The sequence below is a fragment of the Lutra lutra genome, chromosome 10, assembly GCF_902655055.1.
Source record: "Lutra lutra chromosome 10, mLutLut1.2, whole genome shotgun sequence".
NCBI lineage: Eukaryota > Metazoa > Chordata > Mammalia > Carnivora > Mustelidae > Lutra > Lutra lutra.
Window position 1 is genome coordinate 84,089,224 of NC_062287.1, and position 24,624 is coordinate 84,113,847.

Consider the following 24,624-nt stretch of genomic DNA (forward strand, 5'->3'; position numbering starts at 1 on the left):
AAATAGCTATGTGAGACTAGGGACTACTATACTGGACAGCACAAGAAGATGGCTTCTTTGCATATATACGTTTCCTCTTCTGTTTGCCAGTATGGAAAAAATTATGAAGCATATTAAAGAAATATGTGAGAGTAGTAACTCAGATCCTAAAGTTAAATATTTGCTATCAAGCCCACGTACAAATATGAACACATGATAAAAATTATTCAGAAATATGCAACAAACTTGTGAGAAAAAAAGAAACAACTTTTGTTTTTTCCAGGCATATGATGGTTGCTGATACAAATGAGTGGAGATAAATGGTATTAAGGCAACCATGCTCCCTCACCTAGCTCCTCTCTTAATCAATAACAAGTACTTTGCAAAAGGTTGGACTAGATCTGTAACCAAGACAGAAATCTGGAAAAGAAAAATATTACTGGATGATGGGAAACCTTGACCTTGATGTCTTGAACATCACTTCCTAAACCTTTAGCTGACTAGTAGACTACAGAAAATAAATTATAATGTTTTTTGTGGAATTATATTTCCCCAAAGATCAATTTCTGCATGGTAGTATTCTCATTCCAAATGCAAACATGAGAATGTCATTTTAAAGAATTACAGATAGAAAATATGATGTTCATAATTATAATATAAAGTTTATATTTATAGAATAAAACAATATTAAGAAAAGAATTATAGAAATAAAGACTGATTAAAATATAATTACTTTGTTATCACATTCAAATATAGATATAATTTAAAAGATGATGAGTTGTAATAGTTTGTTCCTTTGATGGAAAAATAGCCATCCACTGAGTAATTCAATTTTTTTCTCTTGAAATGTGGGCTACGAAATTATTAGAACAACATTAGCTTGACAGACTTAACATGGATACTTGATTGTGATAAACGAACTATTCAAATTCCTTAACTTTCAGTTCTTAAGCCACTTTAGCCAAGTATGAGTCACTTTTTTCTCTTCCAGAGGTGCAATAGCAAAAAGTAGCATAGAACATTTAGCCATCTTGTCCCAACAAATAACCAATTCACCTTTTCCCCCAGTATATTCTTAAGTATTGATTTTACCAAGTGAACTCAGACATGTGTCACACTTATCCAATACAGATCCTTTTTCTTGGAAATGTAGTTTGTACATCAATCAGTCACCTGGCCTTTCACCTCTAATTCCTATTCCCACTGTCTGTCAATTATTAAAGCCTTTCCCATTTCTCTAAATAAGGTCTTTTTTGAAACTGAAATACATAGTGACTCCTCTCAAAAATATATGTTTCTTGGAAAAGTATGCAATGTTCACATGATTAGATGTCTTCATTAAAATTACTTTTCTGAGTTGAAAACATTTAAAGTTTATAAATCCACTTTTCAAATGCCTCTAGGTATTTTCTTTTAAAGCATACTCCCTGAATGGTAATATTAGCACTTGTAAGCCAAACTCTGGTTTGAGAAAGACAACATTAAAAGAAATTCAAGCTGAGCGGCATTGTTAGAAGGGTCTTCAAATGGAGCAGAGTGTTTTCATCTCTGGCTGAACCCAGTGAGAGTTACAGAATGACACCCACCTTGAGCTGCAGGCCTCCTGGGATAAGAGTGTTTGCTGGAAGGCTTTTAATGTGTTGGTAGACATAAGAGGAGAATTGCTCCTGCTCAGCCTGTAATTGGGGGCCAAGTTTAGAGAGATGACCTCTGTTGCTTTTGATAGCTGTCTGCAATTCATCAATCAGCCTGCTCACCTGAAGGGGTTAAATTACAAGAGTTGTTAGCAAGAAGTAATTGTTGATGTCACACCTATTAGATTTTTGAGTACCTAGTTTGATGGGAGGGAAAATGACTTCAATATAAGAATTTGAGTATAGCGCTATCTTCAAGTAAAGAAAACAGAAGAGATATGCATTCCTTCATCAGCTGATTTTATTTATGGGAAAATTTATAATTCTTGCACTTCACTAATATGGAATAGATAGCCATTTACAAATGCTGAATAAAAATGTCTCTGGTTATGAGAAGAAACACGCACCTGACAAATTTGCAAAGGATTTTTAAACTGCTTAACGGAATAAAATCTTCCTAAGACTTCAATTAATCCAACATATGTAGGACTGACGATATTTAATTTTATTATATGAACACCATGTTATGTAAATTTGTTTTCTCTAATAGATTGGATTCTTACACAAACATTAGTTGATATATGGTAGTCACCAAAAGAGATTAAAGCAGAAATTCACTTTACCTATGGCCCTTTAAAAATGATTAAATTAGACCCATTTAGAATTATGAATGACTTTGAATAGAGCACGGGCTTTTGAAATATTGGGTTAAAAATCATGGCTCTTCCATTTACTGACTGAAAGACTGTGAACAGGTAATAAAATCCTTATCTGTAATGAAGAATAATAACAGCCTTATCATATTAAGAATTAAATAAGATTACAGAATGAATGACACATTGTCTAGCCTATAGTAATGTGTCTAATGTACATTATATTATTATAATATTTTCTTTTTTAAATCTAGGTATTTTCCACATATCAAGTATTAGTTGTTATTCTTGGTCTATCTTTCCTATTCCTATCCCTACTTCACAAAAAGCAGATAAAAATTTGAAACTATTTGCTACCCAGATTCTCCATCTCACTTCAATATCCATAGTAAAAAATGGGAAATCTTTCTCCAAGGGTCTCCCTTGTATAGACACCTCATCCTCTTTTTCTCTCTTTCAAATGAGAATATGGTATTTGTCCTAGTCTATACTCCAACTCTGTTAAATCCATGATTTCTATCCCTTCTACAGAGGATTCCAAGAAATCAATGAAAGCAAATTTGTACTATTATCTATATAACTTGAATATTAACTTTTCTACTCTACCTAGTTAGCTCAAGATTACATATGTATGTACACACACACATACACACGCACACACATACATATACGTACACATACAGTTTAATGACGTTAACTTTCCCCAAGAACTTTAGAAGCATTATGTGCATATAAACAAGCTAATTTAAATGATTCTTATTTTTCTTTGGTCTTCCATATCTCTCTTATTTGTCCTTATGTCATTAATCATCTACTCCCTTATTTTTTTTATTTCTTTTCATTAAAAAAAAAAAAATTAAGTAGGCTCCAACACCAGCATGGAACCCAGCACAGGGCCTGAACTCACAACCCTGAGATCAAGACCTGAGCTGAAATCAAGAGTTGGATGCTTAACTGACTGAGCCACCCAGGCGCCTCTCAGCTAGTCGCTTTAAAAAAAAAAAAAAAAATCCTACACTTTAAAAAGGACTGGCAAATCTTTTCTCGAAAAGGAACAGATAATATTTTCAGTTTTATAGGCCATAAGATTTCCATCAAAACTGTTTGCCCCTGTGGTTCTACATTGAAAGCAGCCACAGACCGCATGTAACAAGTGGGCAAGACTGTATTCCAATAACACTTTTTAGAAAAATAATCAATAGACTATATTTGGCCCTAAAACTGTAGTTTGCCAACCCTTCTTCCAAATTCATATATTTCTTCTCCTTCCTTCCTTTTCTTATAAGTAATACCCTGGTCCACGCCCTCATCTCCTCATCCTTTCCCCTTACTTGAATTACCACAACACCTATTGAGTGGTCTCTCTGTCCCTGGTCTCTCCACCTCAGATTCACCCTGCCACCTCCCCTGAATTAATCTACCTCCAACAGAACAGTGAATCCCCCAGTAGCTCCCCCAGCTTCCTCAGCTTGGCATTCAAGATTAAAAACCTTTTCTGTTTTCTGGAATGAATGTCTATGCTTCCCATAGTACTGTTAACTCTACGATAAAATTGTAACATTTAAAATACAGAAATAAGGGGCGCCTGGGTGGCTCAGTGGGTTAAAGCCTCTGCCTTCGGCTCGGGTCATGATCCCAGGGTCCTGGGATCGAGCCCCGCGTCGGGCTCTCTGCTCTGCAGGAAGCCTGCTTCCTCCCCCCTCTCTCTCTACCTGCCTCTCTGCCTACTTGTGATGTCTCTCTCTCTCTCTGTCAAATAAATAAAATCTTAAAAAAAAAATTAAAAAAAAATAAAATACAGAAATAATAAGTGATCCAATGTTAAATTGGTCAATGTTTCCAGCCTAATCTTTACCATACTACCCTCCAGTATTATCCTCAAAAATGATGGATAATAACATCTGTCATACCAAAACTAGAGACCAAAACAGGCCAAGTGACTTGCTCTTATAGTTGTCTGAAAAAATTTAAATGCAAGAGCCAAAAGCTTTAGACTCCAGATGCCATTTCTGCAAAGCACTGATCCTCTCTGAACCTTTCCTCACCTCCAGCATCATATGATTTAAAAAGACATAATTCTATGTTAGTCTTTAAAATATACTAAACATCATGCAATGCATTATGCTTGTCAGTAATACTGTTCTCTGCAATTTTACGTACTGTACTTTATACTATAGTGAGCCACCAAAAAAAAAAAAAAAGGAGGAATTTCAGGCTTTGATTTGAGAACATTTTTATACATGACTGGTTTTACTGTCACAATCCATAGCTTTTCACAGATAGGGGATTTCATGTGACATCAGAAATCAACCAACCATACAATTGATGATGTCATTTGCATTCTAAAGGGCTATTGGTTAAAGCCTTAAAAGTTTCATTTCCTATGAATCCTTTGTTGCTTCAAAAAATTTCTCTATCGTTTTTGCTATTTTCAATTGTCCCATGATTATCTGTTAATGTATGTGAAGTACAATTACATCAATTATCACCTGTCTTTTTAAAAAAGATAAGTTAAAACTATCAAAAAAAGGTGTTCTAGCAAAAATTAACATATCTCAAAATAGGAAAAAATATATCAAGAATCCTGCCATTGACATCTTGGTAAAATTTCCATCCAATCTTACTAAAACTTTATGTTACTTTACATATTCATAAGGTCTTTTATCCCCAAAGTGCTACATTTTGTTCTCAGTTATTATAACAGACTACCCTTAAAGATAACCCTACACATGAAGTAACTTGTATACCAAAATTGGGTAGGTAATACAATAACCCGGAATTATTTTACATAATATGATTTTTTTTTTCAAATCACAGATGTTGCCAGAAGGGGAAAAATGCTCTTTAAAATTCTTCATCATGAATCTTTTTTTCCTGCAAATCCTTTTTTTTCCTCTCTCTCTCTCTCTCTACAAAGGCAATGTGAATAGGGGTAAAAGAAGACAAAACTTGACCTTTTGTGATCCCAGCATTAATGGGTCTGTTCATAATTCAATCTATGTGTGTGTGGGAGCATCCATGTGGAAACATAGAGGCCTGAGAGACATAAAGCCTTTCCCTTTAAACATTATCTGACCCTATCAGTCCCATTCACAAAAGAAGGCTTACGTATGCATATGTTGAAAAAATGCACCATCTCATTGTGCAGCAGAAAGCCTACACATTCTACTCTTCATTCTCTGTGGAAATGCAGCACGGAAGTGACACTTGTACAGAATTTGGGAGAGTGACAAATGAGCAGAAGGTAGCAAAAAAAAATAAGTATTCGATGAGGAAAAAGACCAAACTTCTGAAAGAATGCAAATGCACACCTGTCTATAAACATAGAGGCTTTTTGCTTAAAAACACACATGGGGAGTTTAGTCATGTTTTTATAACACGTTAATGTAACCCTTGAATTTATTCAACTCTCAAGATGATTTAGATTTATCATAAAATATCATTCTGTTTCTAATGATTCTAAAATTTATGCACATTGAAGTTGTATGTTCTGAATTACACATTCTGTATATTGTACTTCGGCTATTAGGAATGATGCTTTGAGGAGTTCCTGGTTTTTCCAATGATGAGCTCAGCTCTTCCTTGATTTCTATGTGGCCTTGAGTCTATCTACTATTAGTAAGGAGGACTCCAGAGAACTTTGCACTAAATTATTGCTTGAAATCAGCACAAAAGGCGACAGCCTCTATCCTGGGAATGTCATCTTGGCATGCAACACACAGGGAATTGTCTCAAAGCTAGGTCTGTGCTTAAACTTAAGACCAAGAAACTTTCTAATTTATGACATAATTAAGAACCAGAAAAGGGTTAGGGAGATGAAAATGAGTATTTTAAGTTTCCTAAAATCTCTTCTTTCTTTCAGGCCCAAGGGTACAGCATTTTTTAGGTTGAAGAGAAATGTAACGCAGATTTGATGAACAAAGATTAGAAAAGATATGAGAACCTATGAGCAAAGTTAAGTATCTCTTGATTTAGAAAGATGGGCTGTAATGTAACTACCAGAGAACTTGAAGTGTGTACCACCTCTTACTCATACCACTTCAAATATTCCCAACTTTTTAATAGTTTCTAGAGCCCTTCTAAGATGGAAGATATCTCTGAAGGAGAGTTATCATGCTTCCAGCCAGAGGTCCATTATGTGTACCACCTTTAAGCCTATTCAAGAGTCTAACATTCATGGAGGAAGGGGTGATTAAAATAGAGAGTTTAAAAAAAATTTAATTCCGGTGTAGTTTATATATCGTGTTATATGAGTTTCAGTGTACAATAATATAGTGATTCAACAGTTCCATATACTACTCTGTGCTCATCAACATAAGTTACTCTTAATCCCCTTCACCTAAAATAGAAACATTTAAATGTCTTTATAATTCATCTGGCAATTGGGCCATGTGGATAGCAACAAAAATAATGTCAACTATACCTTTTGAGGAAGCAGTGAGAATGTGCTTCACAGTCTTCTAAACCAACCACAGGAACCATAGGTCCCAGCTACTATCTGTCAAATCCATCACCAGGTTTGCATCAATGGCTGAGGATGCTGAGGTAGGTCTAACTTAGGGAGTCACAGGACTCCTCCGAAGGACAACTTTAGGTGAAGGATACACTACCAGCTTTACTAAACCATCCTTAGACTGCACTGCTATCTAAGAGGCCTCCCTCCAGTGTTCCTTTCCTCTCTCCTTCACTCATGTTCAAGCCTGCATTTCAGTCTAACAGGTCTCCTGGCCTTACCCAGAGCTCTCTCCGTTTTTTCTCATAGGCAGTTCTTCTAATAAAATACATACACATTTAATACTGTCTTGGTATTTACTTTCCAGAGAACCTGGAATAACTTTTAAACTAACAATAGCAAATTATATGCACATTTCTTTTTTTTTTTTTTTAAAGATTTTATTTATTTATTTGTCAGATAGAGAGAGGGAGAGAGAGCAAGCACAGGCAGACAGAATGGCAGGCAGAGGCAGAGGGAGAAGCAGGCTCCCTGACGAGCAAGGAGCCTGATGTGGGACTTGATCCCAGGACGCTGGGATCATGACCTGAGCCGAAGGCAGCTGCTTAACCAACTGAGCCACCCAGGCGTCCCAATATATGCACATTTCTATAAACCATTTCCCAAAAAGTAGTTTAACATATAACACACCTCAAAGTAGTCTTATGAAACATATATTATTATTATTCCCAGTTTTCATGTGGAAAAATTAAATGAAATAAAACAAGACCATGTCTATGGTCTTAAGATAAAAACACAGACAGCAGAATTCTGAATCTAAATCTCAGATTTTATGATGTTCAGTTTGGATTTTGAAATATATCTAGAAATACAATATTTTTGTAAAAAATAAACTCTAGGCTAAATAAATTTCGAAGTAATTCTCTCCCTCCCAGATTTTTCATTTCTCTTCACATTCATGATTTCACATTTCTGTATATGAATTAGGACCAAAACTTGATGTCACTTACTTTTTCCAACCAAAATATTGAAAATTACACATCAAGATTAATATAATCACTTTCAAAGTAACGACAGAGAAATTATTCCCAAACTGTATAGAATATATTTAGAGATCACTGCGCGCACGTGCGTGCGCACACACACACACACACACACACACCACATATTCCCTTTATTGTATATTTTATTTTTTAAGCAAACAAAAGGCATTTGAGTCATAACCAATCAAGCAAATACGTGACCAAATAAGGCACTGTATGAGAGACACTAATGTATCTGGGTATTAAATAAACATTAAGATGATGATAAAGAATAAATACCAAATAAGCACAGCTACTTTTGGATATTCTAGAAAAGATAATTTTCATTTCCAGTGTTGCTAACAAGGTGGCATTTAAAGTGATATATTTAGCATAATGATAATTTTTCTGGGCCACTTCAAGTTTTCAGTTCCACTGTAAATTACAGTTTTGCATAAAATATCAAAGAGTAAAATAATTACAATATTTAAAAGGCAGAAAATATCAAATATATTCATTCTTTTAGATTGTTCTAGATTTAATCTCTAATAATAATTTGTTATTATAGGCATACCTTTAATGATACTAATTAAACTAGAGATAATTATTTGCCTTTCTTAAAGTTTACCATATCAAGATACATAATAGATTCAATTTAAATTCCTGTGAAAAATGTAATAAAACTCTCCAACTGTGATAAAAACATTTTCCAAATGAGTAGAGGACAATATTTTTTAATTTATAGCTGTAAATCCTGTCTTAACTTGTTAATAGTAAGTGGAATGAGTGAGAACTGTAACTTAAATTTATACAATCATTATTTGCTACATCTTAGAGCTTATTCAATTGAATTTTTCTTATGAAATATTCACTACTGAGATTACCAATCTATGGTTATAATATTGTCTTTAAAATTGGACATATATAAGTCCCAAAGATTAATATAGTCTCTAATTTAAAGATTTGAATTTACTCAGGAAGATTTGAAGCATTATACCTGTTCATTTTCATATCATACAGTTAGCAGAACAGATGCAATCATAATGATAAGAAAATATTAGAGCCCCAAAGCTTCGATAGTTTTCCTTGCCAAAGTGTCAAAAGAGAATTACATGAAAGTTTAATTTTTAAATATTCACATTACCTTATTCTTTAAGTTGATCGTGATTTTATTTACTGACAATGGTACATGGGAATTAGCAAATTTATGATCTCCCTCAGAAAGAGTAAATGCTTTTGCATTCCAGGAACCTACATAAAAATCATTTTTTCCTTTTGTCTAACACCAATTTTGTATTATTATTTCATTTATGGAATATGCTGTCAACTTCACAGCATGAGCTTTGGAGAGAAGAAGCTTTGCTTTAATAGTTCATTACAATATTGCCTACAGAAGCTTATGATTAGCTTACTTAAGCTTGACATTTGTAAACTACAGTTTTTCTTTGATAAGAGATAACACTGTTGGCATTTCTAATATTCATAACAATAATGTTACTTCTAGAAGTCAGAAAATAAAAATAAGATTCAGTACTTATTCAAAGTTCAATAAGATTTTAATGTTTTTCCTATGTTAGCATATTTTATAATTTCCAGATTCAACTTGCATGTAATAATTTCCTAATTTAGGTAATTTGTGAGAAAGTTTTCAGAAATATTTTTCAGAAAATTACAATATTTATTCTTTCAAGCATATGATTTTTCAATCTGCCTATATCAATAAAAGATTCCAGTTTTGACCAAATGTTTTCATTTTGTTGCTATCAGAGAACTGTAGTTGGTTTACTATCAGACCCAAGTAAAATATGTTTTAATTTTTAAATTAGCACTCACTATAATTTTATAATACAGTTTAAAAAGTGAGTTTCTTTTTTTTTTTTAAAGATTTTATCTATTTATTTGACAGAGAGAGAGATTACAAGTAGGCAGAGAGGCAGGCAAAGAGAGGGGGGAAGCAGGCTCCCTGTTGAGCAAATAGCCTGATGCGGGACTCCATCCCAGGACCCTGAGATCATGACCTGAGCTTAAGGCAGAAGCTTAACCCACTGAGCCACCCAGACACTCCTGAAAAGTAAGTTTCTTACTTCTTCTTGTGCCTTATGGTGTTCCTTTGCTGTCATTGAAAGAATTGCTTTTTCAGTAATTTTTTCTTTCTGTTCATCTACAGCCAGGTTCAACTAGAAAAAAATAAATTGCATGAAAATATGCACCTACTAATGCCTTACTACAACATTTCTTCAAACAACCAATTTAGCATACTCTTGGAAGGTAATTTAAAATTAATTTGTCCCACATTTATATGAGAATGTACTCCATTTAGATAAAGTTGAAAATACATTTTTATATTTAAAATATTTAACACTGAATCATTCACATTCACTTTTATCATTTATAAGTTTATTAAAATATGATTTGGGAGAGGGTCCTTAATTGCAGACATTTGACACCAACAATTACTTTTTTAAAAGTAATTTTATCAAGATGAGCATAGCAATTTTTTTAAATTAGGCTGATATTTCCTATTAAAATTTTTCATTGCCAGTAGGGAATAAATTGGCTGCTGTTACATCAGGATAAAAATTCAAGAACATTAACCAAAAGCAAATGTCAATTTAAACACTCTAGAGCAGTTCAAAATGATTTATAATATTTCAAGACAAGAAATAATGCATCTTAAATACCTGAACAGTTACCTGCAACCTGATCCACTAAAGGTCTTCCACTACTTCCACTACTGTTGCTAACCCATATGTTATAAATAGATGAATGTCATCCATTCTGTGGTTTTTTTTTTAATAATCCCCATCAAAACAAAATGCTATTTTCAATGAAGGAAAAAGCTGAATTCACACAGTAACATTCACTCAGCAAACTGGTATTAACAGAAAAAAAGAAAATAACAGCCCAATACAAAACTTTTTGAATTGGAATATTTAACAATTCTTAAGCAATGGGCTGGCAATATTGTATCTCCCTATTGAGGATAAAGAATAAATAATGGTCACGTTTTTTGTTTTGTTTTGTTTGTTTTGTTACTGTTGTTGTTGCTTTATATATATATATATATATTATATATTTATATATATAATATATATTATATATATATATATGTATTAGGATTTGTTTACTCTAGAGAGAGACTGCATGAGCGGGATGGGGAGAGGGAGGAGAGAGAACCTCAAGCAGACTCTGCACTGACTGCAGAGCCCGACGCAGGGCTCAATCCCAGGACCCTGAGATTATAACCTCAGCCAAAACCAAGAGCGGGACGCCCAACCAACTGTCACCCAGGTATCTCTGTTGTTGTTTTAAATCATGTTTCTTCATTGTATGCCTGGCAAATCATGTTTGAGTTAACATGAATCTTTAATCCCTATTCTGCTGGAAGACCCATTCTTATACTTGAGATAAAGTGGGGGTGGGAGTGAATAATATGGTTTCTTCAATCTAGTTATGTATATGTGCTATAAGAATAGTATCAAACCTGCAAACTCTTCATCCACTGATATGTGATACAGCACAGCATATCAGAGATTCTGTCTTGGTAGAGGGAAAAGGCTAGGTGATTCTGATGATCACCCTGGATAAGGAGTTGACAAACATTTCTGTAAAGGGCCGGAGAGTAAAAATTTGAGGCTTGGTGCAGGAGGGCATACAGTCTCCGTTGCTCATACTCAGCTCTAGCCTTGCAGCATGAAATAGACAATACATAGTGAATGAGCATAGCTATGCCTCAGAAAAACTTAAAAAACAAACAAATAAGTAGCAGGCTGCTTTTGAACAGCAGGCAACATTTGACTATCCCTGTCCTGGATTGAGAACCACAAAAAACAGGTTTGCTAAAAAATAATCAACACATAATGTATAACATGATGACTATAGTTAATAATGCTGAATGGTATATTTGAAAGTTGTTAAAAGAGTAGATCCTAAGAATTCTCATCACAAGGAAAAATACATTGTTTTTCCTTTTTTTATATACCTATATATGAGATGATGGATGTTAACTAAACTTCTTGTGGTAATCATTTCGCAATATATGTGAAAGTTGAATCATTATGCTTAAACACCTTAAACTTACACAGTGCTGTATGTCAATTACATCTCAGTTAAACTGGAAAGAAATCATCATGTGAAACTATTTTTAGGATTACTCTCCCTGAAGAATACTTTTTCATATGCTGAAGTAATACAAAAAGCACAATATTATAAAAAGTTAAATATCTACCTCAGGGAAGCCTGTGTGTGAGTGTGGTGCAACATAGTTATGTCAAGTCTCTACGGCTATTTCTTTATGTGGGGATTCTCATCTGAGGAGGAGATCGGTGTGAAGGGGAGGAGCCAGGAAATATTCACCAAACTCATCCATTTCTTACAAAATTAATTTCCAAATGCACAAACATTTTGAGCAGATCTTTTTCAAGGAACGCAAACAAAACAAAAACAGAATACTAAATTCTTTGGTGCCACAGCAGTAAGTCAGATTCTAGTGAGGTCTCCCAGGGCTATGACATTTAGAACTGCTTCCAAGTAACTTTTCAAAAGGTGGGAATTCTTTACCTTTGAAACCACCACAGTTGGGAAAATCACCACCATTCTAATATTCAACTCCTAAAGAAGCACTATACTAGGCTACATAAGGTAAGATCAAAACAAGTCAACATTATCGGAAAACATCATATGCATACCAAATATAGAATCCAGTAAGATATTAATAAATAAATGCTTAATAAAATCGGATGATACAGACCTGGGCCTTTTCTTGAAACATATCAACCATTCCAAAAGAGAGAGATTTTTATTGAAAATTATTTTTATTTTTTTGTAGAGAGATTTTTATTGAAAATTATTGAAAGTAAAAAGTCAAATTAAGAGAGTGCATTTTCGGGGCACCTGGGTGGCTCAGTGGGTTAAAGCTTCTGCCTTCGACTCAGGTCATGATCTCAGGGTTCTGGTATCGAGCCCCGCATCAGGCTCTCTGCTAGGCAGGGAGCTTGCTTCTCCCCTTCTCTCTCTGCCTGCCTCTCTGCCTACTTTGATCTCTATCAAATAAATAAATAAAATCTTAAAAAATATATTTAAAAAAAAGAGAGTGTATTTTCACTTGAGGTATTAATAATATGCAGTGCTAACAGCATCTTTCCCTCAAGTCCCATGTCATGATAACAACTGTAGGAGTCTTCTCTCCTGTCACTTTGGAGGAAAAGATACTGTTTCTTCATTATGACAAAACTATGTGCTTTTGATTTGCTGTTCTTATCTGAAATGTATGAAATAATTTTTGTCAATGGGTTCAAAATTTCTGAGGCTAATTTTTCATGTATAAAGGGGGCAGAAACTTCAAGTTAAAAGTAAAAAACAAGGATATTGTCCTATTTAAAATAAGTCAGAGAAACAGAAATACCATATGATGTCCTTATATGTGTAATCTTTTAAAAAAAACAATTGAAAACAATAGAAAGTAAAAAATATATGCATGGCGTAGATCATAAATAATTGTCAAATAGAGGTATAAGCAATACAATCTACAACTACAACTACATAGAAAAAATTGGTGATTGCCAGGGGTGGATGTGGGAGGTAGATGAAACAGGTAAAGAGGGTCAAAAGGTACAAATTTCCAGCTATAAAATAAATAAGTCATGGGGATATAAAGAATAACATAGTAACTATAGTTAATAATACTGTGTTGCATATGTGAAAACTGTTGAGAGTAAGTCTTAAAACTTCTCATTACACACAAAAAAAATTGTAACTATGTATGGTGACAGATGTTAAACTTACTGTGGTAATCATCTTAAAATATATACAAATATCAAATCATTATGTCATACACCTGAAACTAATATAATGTTTTATGCCAATTATAACTCAATAAAAAATAAACAGAGATGGCTAAAATTTGTATAAACTATGAAAAGCCAAATATCTACCAAATGAGTGCCACTTTGTTCTAACTATATCTCACTCTTTTTAAATGTAAGAAAACACCCATAAATATTTATTTTACACATCAAAATCTAAAGCTAAATAGGAAGGTTTAATTTATCATTTTTGTCAGGCCTTGTTGTTAATATTTTAAAAATAGTAATAAATATTAGGTATCAGAGCTCAGTTTGAAGTTGCTCTCACTCAGTATTAATGGTAACCAGAGTAGAACCATCAAGAGATGAGTGCAGGACAATGGCAGAAATGGAGAAAACAAGAAACATAATGGTTCTGTCAAAGAAAACTAAATAAGAAGTACTCCCAAAAAATGGCCTGTTTAGAGAAACACGATTAAAAAGGAATATATTCTCCTCAAACTATCTGTTTAGGAATTAAGAAAAAAGTCCACCAAAGTATACCTGAAGCCACAGGTTTCAATGAAATGATTTCTAATGATCATTAACTTTCAGACTATGTGTATTTTACATAAAACTTCTAATGCTAAGGTAGCGGGCATTATACTTTCTCTGAAGTCCTAAAGGGTCATGGTTTAGTAATATGTAGTTCTGTATAACATATACAGCCCGTTGTGACTGTAAGAGAAAGTGCTCTTTATTGAGGAGTTCTTCAAACATTTGCTGGCTCAGAAAGCTCAACTATGGACATTCTAGAGAGGAAACAGGCTCAAGATCTCCTGCTGGAGAAGAGCAATGATCTCTTTTTGTGTGTGTCAGTAACAGTACATGGCTTTTCCTTCTTTCTTTTTTAACTTCCTCCCAAATATTTTAAAGCATATTTATAAAAATCACAAAGACTGATTATGTACAAATTTTAACATGACAATAAGATAAAATAAGATCTATTTTATAGGAGAACATAACTCAAAATAAACTCTAGAGCTCAATTATTAATATATTTTTTAAAAGGTACAGTGATCAAACAAGATGGTATGTTCTGTCTACTTAATTCATATTGATATTCCAGATAGGTACTAACCAAAGAGTCCAACCATACTCTCAGTGCTCTGAATTATAGTTCTGCATGTACTTTTCTCTGTGTTCCGAACAGCTAGTGATTCAATGTGAAGTATTTCATATGTGTTGTATATAATGTCCTTAATAAATCAATGTAACCCAACAAGAAAACTGAATCTCTTTCTATCAAAAATCTAACTTGTGATCAGTAAATTGATTTAATAATAAATTATTTTATCCATATTTTACATGCAGATCAATATAGGCAGTACAGGTTAGCATAAACAACAGGACAATCAGCCTTCATATATATTGACAAGTTTCCCAATGGTCTGTTAATATACAAAAGACTGGGACAAATTACTTATTTATATATACAAAACATGGTTATAAAGGCCAGCTGCAGGTATTTTTTTGGAAAGTGCATTTTAATAAGGTCCTATTCATTTAGGGAACAAATGGGGAAGAAGTAGTTTGCACTACAGAGTTTAGCGCGAGAGCTTTCTCTTTTTCTAACCACGAAATCAATCATTTGTCCAGACTGTGGGAGTCAGAGTTAGTTACTGAAAAGAGCTCCGTATATAAACAAGTCAATAACTCATTGTGTGTTATTGTCGAGCTGAAGAAGTCGGCTTTCAAAAAGCTGCCCCTGCTTCTCTCAGAATGAATGTCACTGTATTCAGGGAGTGGGAGAGGGTCCTTTGTTTCCAGCCATTGCTGGCTGCCATTTATGTATGGGAACAGGAGGTGGCTGCTACCAGTGTGGGGGAAGCCACTATTTGGTATCATGGATGTCCAGGAAAAATTCTGAATCTTGTCAACCTAAATCATTTGTGTCTGAAAAATGCATTAATGGAATTGATAAAGAGAGGTCATATACAAAAAAAAAATTTGATAAAGAAGTTAAATGATAATGAATCTATAGCATTTTAATTTAGATCAGACTGACGTTTTTGGTTCCCTACCTGTCAACGAAGATGAAACCAAAATATAGGCAATGTTTGAAAAGTTCCAAAGTACACAATCAAACTGTGAGCAGGTCAAAATGTCAAATAAATGCTATCTGTTCAGGCCATTAATATTAAGGGTAATTCTTGGTACTTTCAAAGCGTGTGTGTGCATGTGTGTGTTTGTGAATTTCTCTAAGGCATGATTTTATGTGCTCAACACTTGATAAGTTAAGGAAATGTGAATTTTTTTTACTTAAAAGATAATTTAAATATCCTTTAGAATTGAACTGAACATAAAATTTGTAAGATATAAATATTATTATCTTATTTATTTCATCTTAATATTTATTAAAAACGTACTAACTTATTCAAATCAAACTAGGAACTGTGAAGAAGCACCAGACCAGGATTCAATATTTATAATTAGATTGAGTAAATAAAAAATATATGTAGATCTGTTTAATAAATGGTCCTCATTTGGGGGGAGATGGTCTCTGAAATTTTTAAACAAAAGCTTGGCTCTTAATTAGATAAAGTTGGAGTTGTAGGTAAGGAGAGACCTGGGAACCTAGAACTGAATCCAACTGGTCCCATTTCTCCTCACAATTTAGAAAGCCACAGCATTAAATAGTATAATATGCTTCCACATGTAACAAGTATACTAGACATTTTACTACATACAAAATGGTTAACAGCAAAGAGAGATAGGATTGAGGAGACAATGAAAACAATAGAAAGTAAAAAATATATGCATGGTGTAGATCATAAATAATTGTCAAATAGAGGTATAAGCAATACAATCTACAACTACAAAGGACAAAAATATTATTTAAGGTAGAGATGGAAAGGCATAAACAATTGGTAGTATCTAGCTAGGAAAAGAAGTGATATTATAGGACAATACTATTAGTAAATATTAATGTTACTAATTAGTTATTAGCTACATGATGAAATTTATCCTAAATAAATTAGTGAAGTGTCTTGACGTGGCTTTGGGAGGGGAGGAGAGAATACAAGCTGAGCCTTGAAGGAAAGGCAGAGGAAAGGGCATAGCTGACTAGGTGAGTCAGCCTAAGGCAATTGGTCTGACTGGAAGTAAAGTCTCATATTGGGGAACAAGAACATGAAAGATGGCTCACGTGACTCCATACATAATCTATTTCTGATTGTAATTATAAAGTGGAGCATATATGCAAAATGCTAATCCTATAGTGAGGGTATAATGATAACTTTACATTAATTCAGTTCTTAGCTTTGAATTTCTACATAACTCATAGCTTTGCCTTGGTTCAGCCCATCTTCTCAAGCTATATAGACTTAATTTAGTTCCAGTTTTAAAGATACCTTAACTAAATCCTGACCACTTCCAACCAGGTTGTCTCACTTAAGTCCCTTCTATAAAAATAATTCAAGAGTGCCACTTCTAGACTTGGGAAAGGAACAGAATCCTTAGTTCAAAACTGGCTGTGAAATCTGGCTCCGTCACAGATTAGTTCTGACACAGTGGGCAAGACTGAGGTTCATATAGCCCAGGCCTTCTAAAACCAGGGATTCCTCTCCCACCCTTGCTAATTCTCTGAAAAAGGCTGTTTTTACCACTGCCTGTACCTTTTTGAGGACAGTTTGAGGGAGCATTTATAAAAGAAATCTTTGTAATATTTGAAAACCAACAAATAAAAACATCACCATTTTAAAACAGTAACATTTTGAAACGGTTATATTTTATCTAAAAGAATGTAAAAGAGAATTCTACATAATACTTTATCTACAATTTATTCATCATTTAATTAAGGAGACAAACTGTTTTAAAAAATCTTCTTTTCTGTTTTTTTTAATTAATCATAAACAAATTTTAGCCCTTCCAAATTCCATGAGAAAAATGGAACTGAGTTAGCCCTAGAGCCAGGGCTAGCGCTGTACCATATTATAAACTTTCTGCCTAGACATTCTGTTACTAGGAACGCCACATGCCCTAAACTGAAGTCAGCTTGTCCTCTCAATCTGACTCTCTACTCCATCTCTTCTACTACAGCATGCAGTTTTAGAAAGACTGTGCTACCCTGGCCAAGTTTGGGCCCCTGACCTCCCATACCAATCAGCTTCTCTCTTTAAGAGATAGAGTTAAGAGGGGAACCACATAGAAACGCCAGTAGTCGGAGAGAACCTGTCCCACTAACAGCACCCTAACAAAACTTTTCCTCAGATCCAGATGTCTGGAGCTATTCTGGTTTTTTCTACAACCCCTTTCTTTGGTCTTTCTTTAAATTCCATGTGCTACCACCTGCCATCCTATTAAATTATTTTTTGCCTAAATTATCTGAGATAGGTCCCATTAGTTGCAATCAATAAACCCTATCAGATATGTTACATATGTCCTCAGAGTAAACATAACACTATTTCTTGCAACTCTAGGTATCCAACTCAAATGGCTTAATAATGTGCCAAGTTTAAAGTCCTTCAGTATTATAATGGTAATGTAGCAGGGGTAATGGTTTAAAAATTTATTAATATGTTTTTCTTTTTGGTCTTTTCAAGTACAAAACTGCCCTAAATACCCTAGATATTCCTAGGATTTGTCACAATAATACAATTTCTGACATGCAACCAAACAATATCCTTGCAAACAAAAGGCAATGGTCTTGTTGCTTTTAGAGATTATTTGCCTCTTAAGAACACACTTTACTCTCCTCAGCAAATAAACAGCTAAACGTAGAAGACTCAGCCCATAAATGTCCCTTGTGAATTAAGAACAATGCCTCTGACTGCTGTTAAAACTTTGCTAAAATCAGGACTGAGGAAGATACAATGCAGAGAAAAAAAATAAAGGCTTACCATCTCTTTCTGCCCTAGAGGAAATACAGGAAGAAGTCTCAGAAAGGGAGGAAGGTATAAAATAGCTGGAAGAGTTAAGTCCCCTTCTATAGCAAGTCCTTTGGGGATGAAGACAAGTATCAGGTAAGTGGAAAGGAATCCTCGAGCTAGAGGGTTCTTCTGCTCCCCTCCCCTCAATATAGTCAGGGAGGAAGCTGTCCTGTAGCACCAGGACTGAGACACATTGACAAAGTGGCATGGTATAGGCACCCAGAGGGAGGCCTGAGGTTTAGCTTTCCTTAACAACCCTTCGTTTCTGTGTGTCTTAGGACTTGGAAGTAGATAAATGTTAAGCTGGGAAGTCTGCTACAGACTATTGGCATAGTGGGGGAAGTATGGCTCTATAGTAAGAGTAGCACCATAGACCACTTAAGACAGTGCCAAATGGGTGTCTCAGTCAGACCTGTGAGCGGGGGTCTCTAATACCAGGGGAAGTCAAGTTTAGGGTGGACCATCCAAGAAATACCACCAAAAAAAGAGCCTGAGCCAGAAGAATGGGCTACAAGTTTACATGTTGCAGACCAAAAGAGCACCAGCAACCAACTGACCAAGGGATGATATCCTTCCAGTGCCCAGCAGCTGTCAAGCCAGTATATATACATTCCAATGGGCCAGCTTGAGGCCAGGGGTCCCTTTCCCCAATGACTTGAAGATATGAAATCCACACAGCCCCTTCTTCCATATACTACCTGAAGGAAACCAACAGGGTGCAGGAGAGTCTATCTCAGAGAAAGAATGACCTAAAATGATGATTTAAATGACCAAATCATTCTAAGCCTTACACTGAATTGAACATTCAGTTACTTTCCCCCATGATCCAATGGACAAGAGCTCAGGAAGAAGGTATTAGTGTTGGAAAATAGCTCAGCTCAATGTCCTTTAGTTTTTTTGCACACAAACTGTGTACCCACATATGAGAGAGTCTGTTAGACTGAGCCAAGGAACAAAAGCAAAAACAGGATTTATAGGACATGGGGGAGAAATACAATAGTCAGACTTACATTTTGGGGAGAAATCGATAAGCTGGCATCTACCAAATTGAGTAAGCCAATTAAGGATATTGAAGGAACCATTTTAATTTCCTATGAATTCTCCAAATAAACTTGAGAATTCAGTTGACAAGTGCGGCAGGCTACCTCTGTATTATGTCTGCTTACCCTATGACTTCAGTTAGACCAGTTTAAGCACTGTTTCCCATACTAGAACATTTCATTTCTTCACACAAAGCAATAAACCACATTTTCTCTCACCGACTATAGCAGCAATCTGAATCAGAGAATTCTTTGAGGACTGTGATTAGGATTCTGGGGGACAAAAAGGATAAGGCAGATAGGCCTCTATCCTTATACAAAACTGTCCTAGTATGGGACAGGCTAGGTGTGATGCACTTTATATCTCCAGTAAGCATATTTCCAATTATTATTTCCTGCAGTAATAGAGAAAAACCCATCCCTATCAATTTTGTGTGGCCCAGCCTTGGTCCAACCTGTGGTCCCATCTGGGAAGCCCACTCTGGTTTTTTCCTCTCAGTATATGCATATATGAACCAAGTATACTGCCCTGTACTACAGATAGCACCCCTCCCTCCCTTCTTCCACTTTTTTTTACGTAATATATTTACTGAATGCCAATGTTGGTATAATCAGAGCACTGTACTGGTTCTGGTGATATAAATATCACTTAGATGCCTTTGTACTTTCAAAAGGCTAATATTCTATTGAGAATTACAGTTCAGCAGTCCCTAATAGTTTTCCTGGTGTTTTTTTCCTCTGGTAAGGGAGCATATCTTATAATTCTTTCATATCTCCAATACATTCAACCATAATAGGTAGGTAGCAGACATTCAATAAACACCTATGATGCATTAGTGGTGAAAAGCATTCCAATTCAAAGTGCTTTTACTTTTCATTAAACAACCGTTCCCTAAACTATTTGCTCAGTGTTATGAAACAGGGATTTTATGGTCAAGTAATTATTTTAAACAATAGGCTAAATTAAGATACATGGCCTTCTTTACAGCATGGTACTCCCAAGAGTTTTTAAGATGTTAATAGAGATTATTAATAACCATGAGAGCACTTCAGGGGTATCCAGCCAGATATACTCCAGAAATGTGTCAAGAGACCAACATTTCTCAAGTTGATCTTGAGAGTTGAGGATGGACCTCTAAGAGTTTATTCAAAAGCGAGTACAACAGACAGTACCCAGACACAAGGAGCACAACTCTTTCAGTCATCAACATGGCTCAACCCTGCCTGCCCTGCTTCCCCCAGATTAATCTATAATTCTCTAAAGTAATTTATTAGAGCTTGGGAAAAAAATATTCTGTAATACATCTAAAATAATAATGACCAAGAAATTTTTTGAAAAAAGAAGAACCAATTAAACTAATATTAAAAGGTATTTTAAAACAAAAATCATTAGTGTATCACAGTGTGAAGCATAAAACAGAACTAAAAATCAGGTCAAAATAGATACAACATGTATACTTAGGGCTTTAGTATATGTTAAATGAGATACAAGTCCACTATTTCTTAGCCACAATTCCAAAACCCAAAAATTTCTGAAAACTGGATTTTTTTGGAACTCATCAGACAACAAAAGCAACAAAGACTGATTTATAGACTTTACTTATCCCACTTACTGTGAATATTTCACTGTGAAAATAATAAAGTGCTTCATTACAGGGAACGGTTTCAGACTTCACTGAGGTTTCACATAACATATGGTCTATGTAATACATTCTAAAATCCAAAACATTCTGAATTCCAAAACACATCTGGCCCCAGGAAGATCAGAGGAAGGGTTGTGGTCCAAATTTCAAATCAACAAGGAAAGAGTGGATTAGAAATGTCGTATTGCAATGGACAACTGAATAACACTTCAGACAATTACGTCAGACCCACTTTTTACTTTTTGCCACTTTTGGTGACTTCCAAAATCTAAATATAATAAGAGCTGACTTATAAAGTCTGAAAGGAAACAGTCTCTCTAATATGGGTAAGATTTAATTAAATCCAGTCCTGAACTTCTATACCTCAAAAGTAGCTTTAATAAATTGAAAAGCAACAATATACTGAGAAAATATTTACAAAAGAACAACAGGTTAATATCCTTAATATGTAAGAACACTCTGAGGTAGACTAAAATATCACTTATTTTTTTAATTTAGTGATTTGACAAGTTTATATATTATGCTATGTTCACCACATAGCTACCATCTGTCCCATTACATCACCATTGACTGTGTTTTTTATGCTCTGCTTTTTATTTCCATGAGTTACTCATTTCATAACTAGAGACTTGTATCTCCCACTTCCCTTCACCCAGTTTGCCCAACCCCCACCTCTCTCCCCTCTGGCAACCATCATTTTGTTTTCTGTATTTATAGTTAATTCTGCTTTTTATTTGTTTATTCATTCTTTTTAGATTCCATTTATGAGTGGAATCATATTGTATTTATCTTTCTTAGTCTGACCTTATTTCACTTAGCTTAATACCCTCTATGTCCATCCATGTTAGGTAGGCTAAAAAAATTATGAAAAAGATAAACACCAAGGAAAATAGGAGCAAAGAAAGTGAACACACAGTTTATTAAAGAAAAAAATGCAAATGGCAAAAGAGTGCATGCACAAAGAGTTCAAAATTGCAACTAATAATATAATTCAAACTAAAACAATGACCCAAATAATTTCTAATTACAAAGATTAGTGAATTTAAGGAATAACAAATACAGGGAAACTGGTACTTTCATGTTTTGCTGCTGAAAACATAAATGCTATAACTTTTTAGAGGGAAATTTGGCAATGTACATCAAATCTGTGTACAACCTTTGATCCAAAATTTCCACTTCTAGGAATTTTTCAATAGGAAATAATTATGGACGTGTATCCAAAAATTGACTGAAACAATGATAAAACATTGTTTGCCACAGTAAAGAGATCATATAATATGTAAATGTTCAAAATTAAGGAGATTACTAAAGCCTGTAAACTAGAATATCATCATTCATTTAAAATAATGCTACTGAATATTTTATAATGGGAAACAGTAACAATATATTAACTGAAAAATAACCAGTCTCAAAAAGTAAATAAGATTTTAAATATATATATCAGTATATAAAGGACATAAACCAACTATTGAGAATAGCTAGTCAGAATGGTGAGATTGTGGGTGATATAATTCTTTTTTCCCATTTACATCAGCTTATCTCTATACACTAAATTTTCTGTATTATTAATACATGTACATGCATGAATCTTATAATTAAAGAACAGGCTCATTTTAATATTGCTCCTTTTCTTTGTTACCCACCAATATATCTGACTTACTTATTTTAAAAACCTGTTCTCTGTCCATATTTACCCCAACTTCATTGTCATTTTCTCACTTTATCTCAATTTTAATAGATAAAATGTAATTCAAAAGAAAACAAAAATTTATTTTAAAAGATAAAATATTAACCTTTTTGCTTTTAAAATTGCCAACAGTCGATTAAACTGGTTTTTTTTTTTTAAATTTTCAGCATAACAGTATTCATTGTTTTTGCACCACACCCAGTGCTCCATGCAATACGTGCCCTCTCTAATACCCACCACCTGGCTCCCCCAACCTCCCACCCCCCGCCCCTTCAAACCCCTCAGATTGTTTTTCAGAGTCCATAGTCTCTCATGGTTCACCTCCCCTTCCAATTTCCCCCAACTCCCTTCTCCTCTCTAACTCCCCTTGTCCTCCATGCTATTTGTTATGCTCCACAAATAAGTGAAACCATATGATACTTGACTCTCTCTGCTTGACTTATTTCTCTCAGTATCGATTAAACTGTTTTTGAGAAAATGGGTAGTACCTATTCATAGAAGGCAGTGGAAAGTTTATGAATTCCTGTCTAATAACTGCATTTTTATATTTACCACTTCTTAAAAGTGAACTGAGATGAGAGCAATGACTCAGTAGAGAGAAGAGGGGGCCTCTTGTTGTCTACTCTGTAACACTGTTCTGGGCACTGCAGATGCATTGTAGCATTTAATCCTCAAAAACCCTTCAGGAAGTCATGTAAATGATGCTTAAGGAGGTTAAATAACTTGTTCTTGAACATAAAGCAAAGAAAATTGAAGAACTGGGATTCAAATCCAGACATGTCAGACCTCTGCGTCCATGATTTTTAATTATGTCTTGGGTACATCAGAAAATATGATTAATAAATGAAGGAAAGAGATAGCTAGTAACAGACAAATTGGCAAATTTTCCCTCCATATTAAAGCATATGTTTATGAAAGCCCAGAGTTAAAAATCAGAATTCTATTAAAATGAATTGATTTTTGATGACATTAATAAGAAAATAAATTACATTTGGAGACTTTAGGAGAATTTATTTTTGAGGTTTGTACAAAAAAAGAAGCTGGATTAAAATTCCCTGTCAGAAATTATTCATTAAACATTCTGAAGTCACTTGTGAATAATTCATAACTTTCACTTCATCTCTAGCATTATCAAAACTAATGCCCAATGTTATTTTTCCATTCTGAAAATACCTGTTAATGCATTTTAATACAATTGGTATAATAAATAATGAGTAGTATTAACAGTTTAATATTTAATAGATTAGATCTCTTCCTTTGTACATATATAGAAACACAAGTACATATAATATATATGGACTTTATGTTTATAGAAATGGTATCAATGTCATATTTTTTGATGACCTGCTTTTTATTACTATTTTTATTATTAATGTCCCTTAAAAAAACATCTGAAGGGGATCTATAACTACCTAATACTCATAGGTATTAAAATTTCATGTTACTTGTTCAAAATTTCCCAAACAAGAAGTTTGGGGTAGGGAAAGAAGCACAGTGTCTTTTTATTTTCGTATTTCCTCAGCTCTTTAGTTCTTGGGAACACATAATTTTGCTCCCACTTCACTGAAGAGGACTTGGTCACATGGCTACCTCCAAATGCAAGTCAGGCTGAGATGTAGAGTGTAGCTGTGCTTCAAAAAAAAAGAGGAGGGATATCTGGGTGGCACAGTCAGCTAAGCATCTGACTGTTGGTTTAGGCTCAGGTCATGATCTCAGGGTTGTGAGATCAAGCCTTGCATTGGGCTCTGCACTCAGTGTGGATTCTGCTTAAGTTTCTCTCTTCCTCTGCCCCTCCCCCC

The 24,624-nt window shown here is 34.4% G+C and overlaps 1 protein-coding gene across 1 annotated transcript in view; it reads right to left on the bottom strand.

The window, feature by feature from the left end:
* The window catches only part of DCDC1 (doublecortin domain containing 1), a 433,096-nt gene that overhangs the window by 221,486 nt on the left and 186,986 nt on the right, over nt 1-24,624 (bottom strand). Inside the window, 2 exon segments of the mRNA XM_047690790.1 lie at nt 1,566-1,736; nt 9,826-9,918. Coding sequence (XP_047546746.1) covers nt 1,566-1,736; nt 9,826-9,918 — 264 coding nt within the window.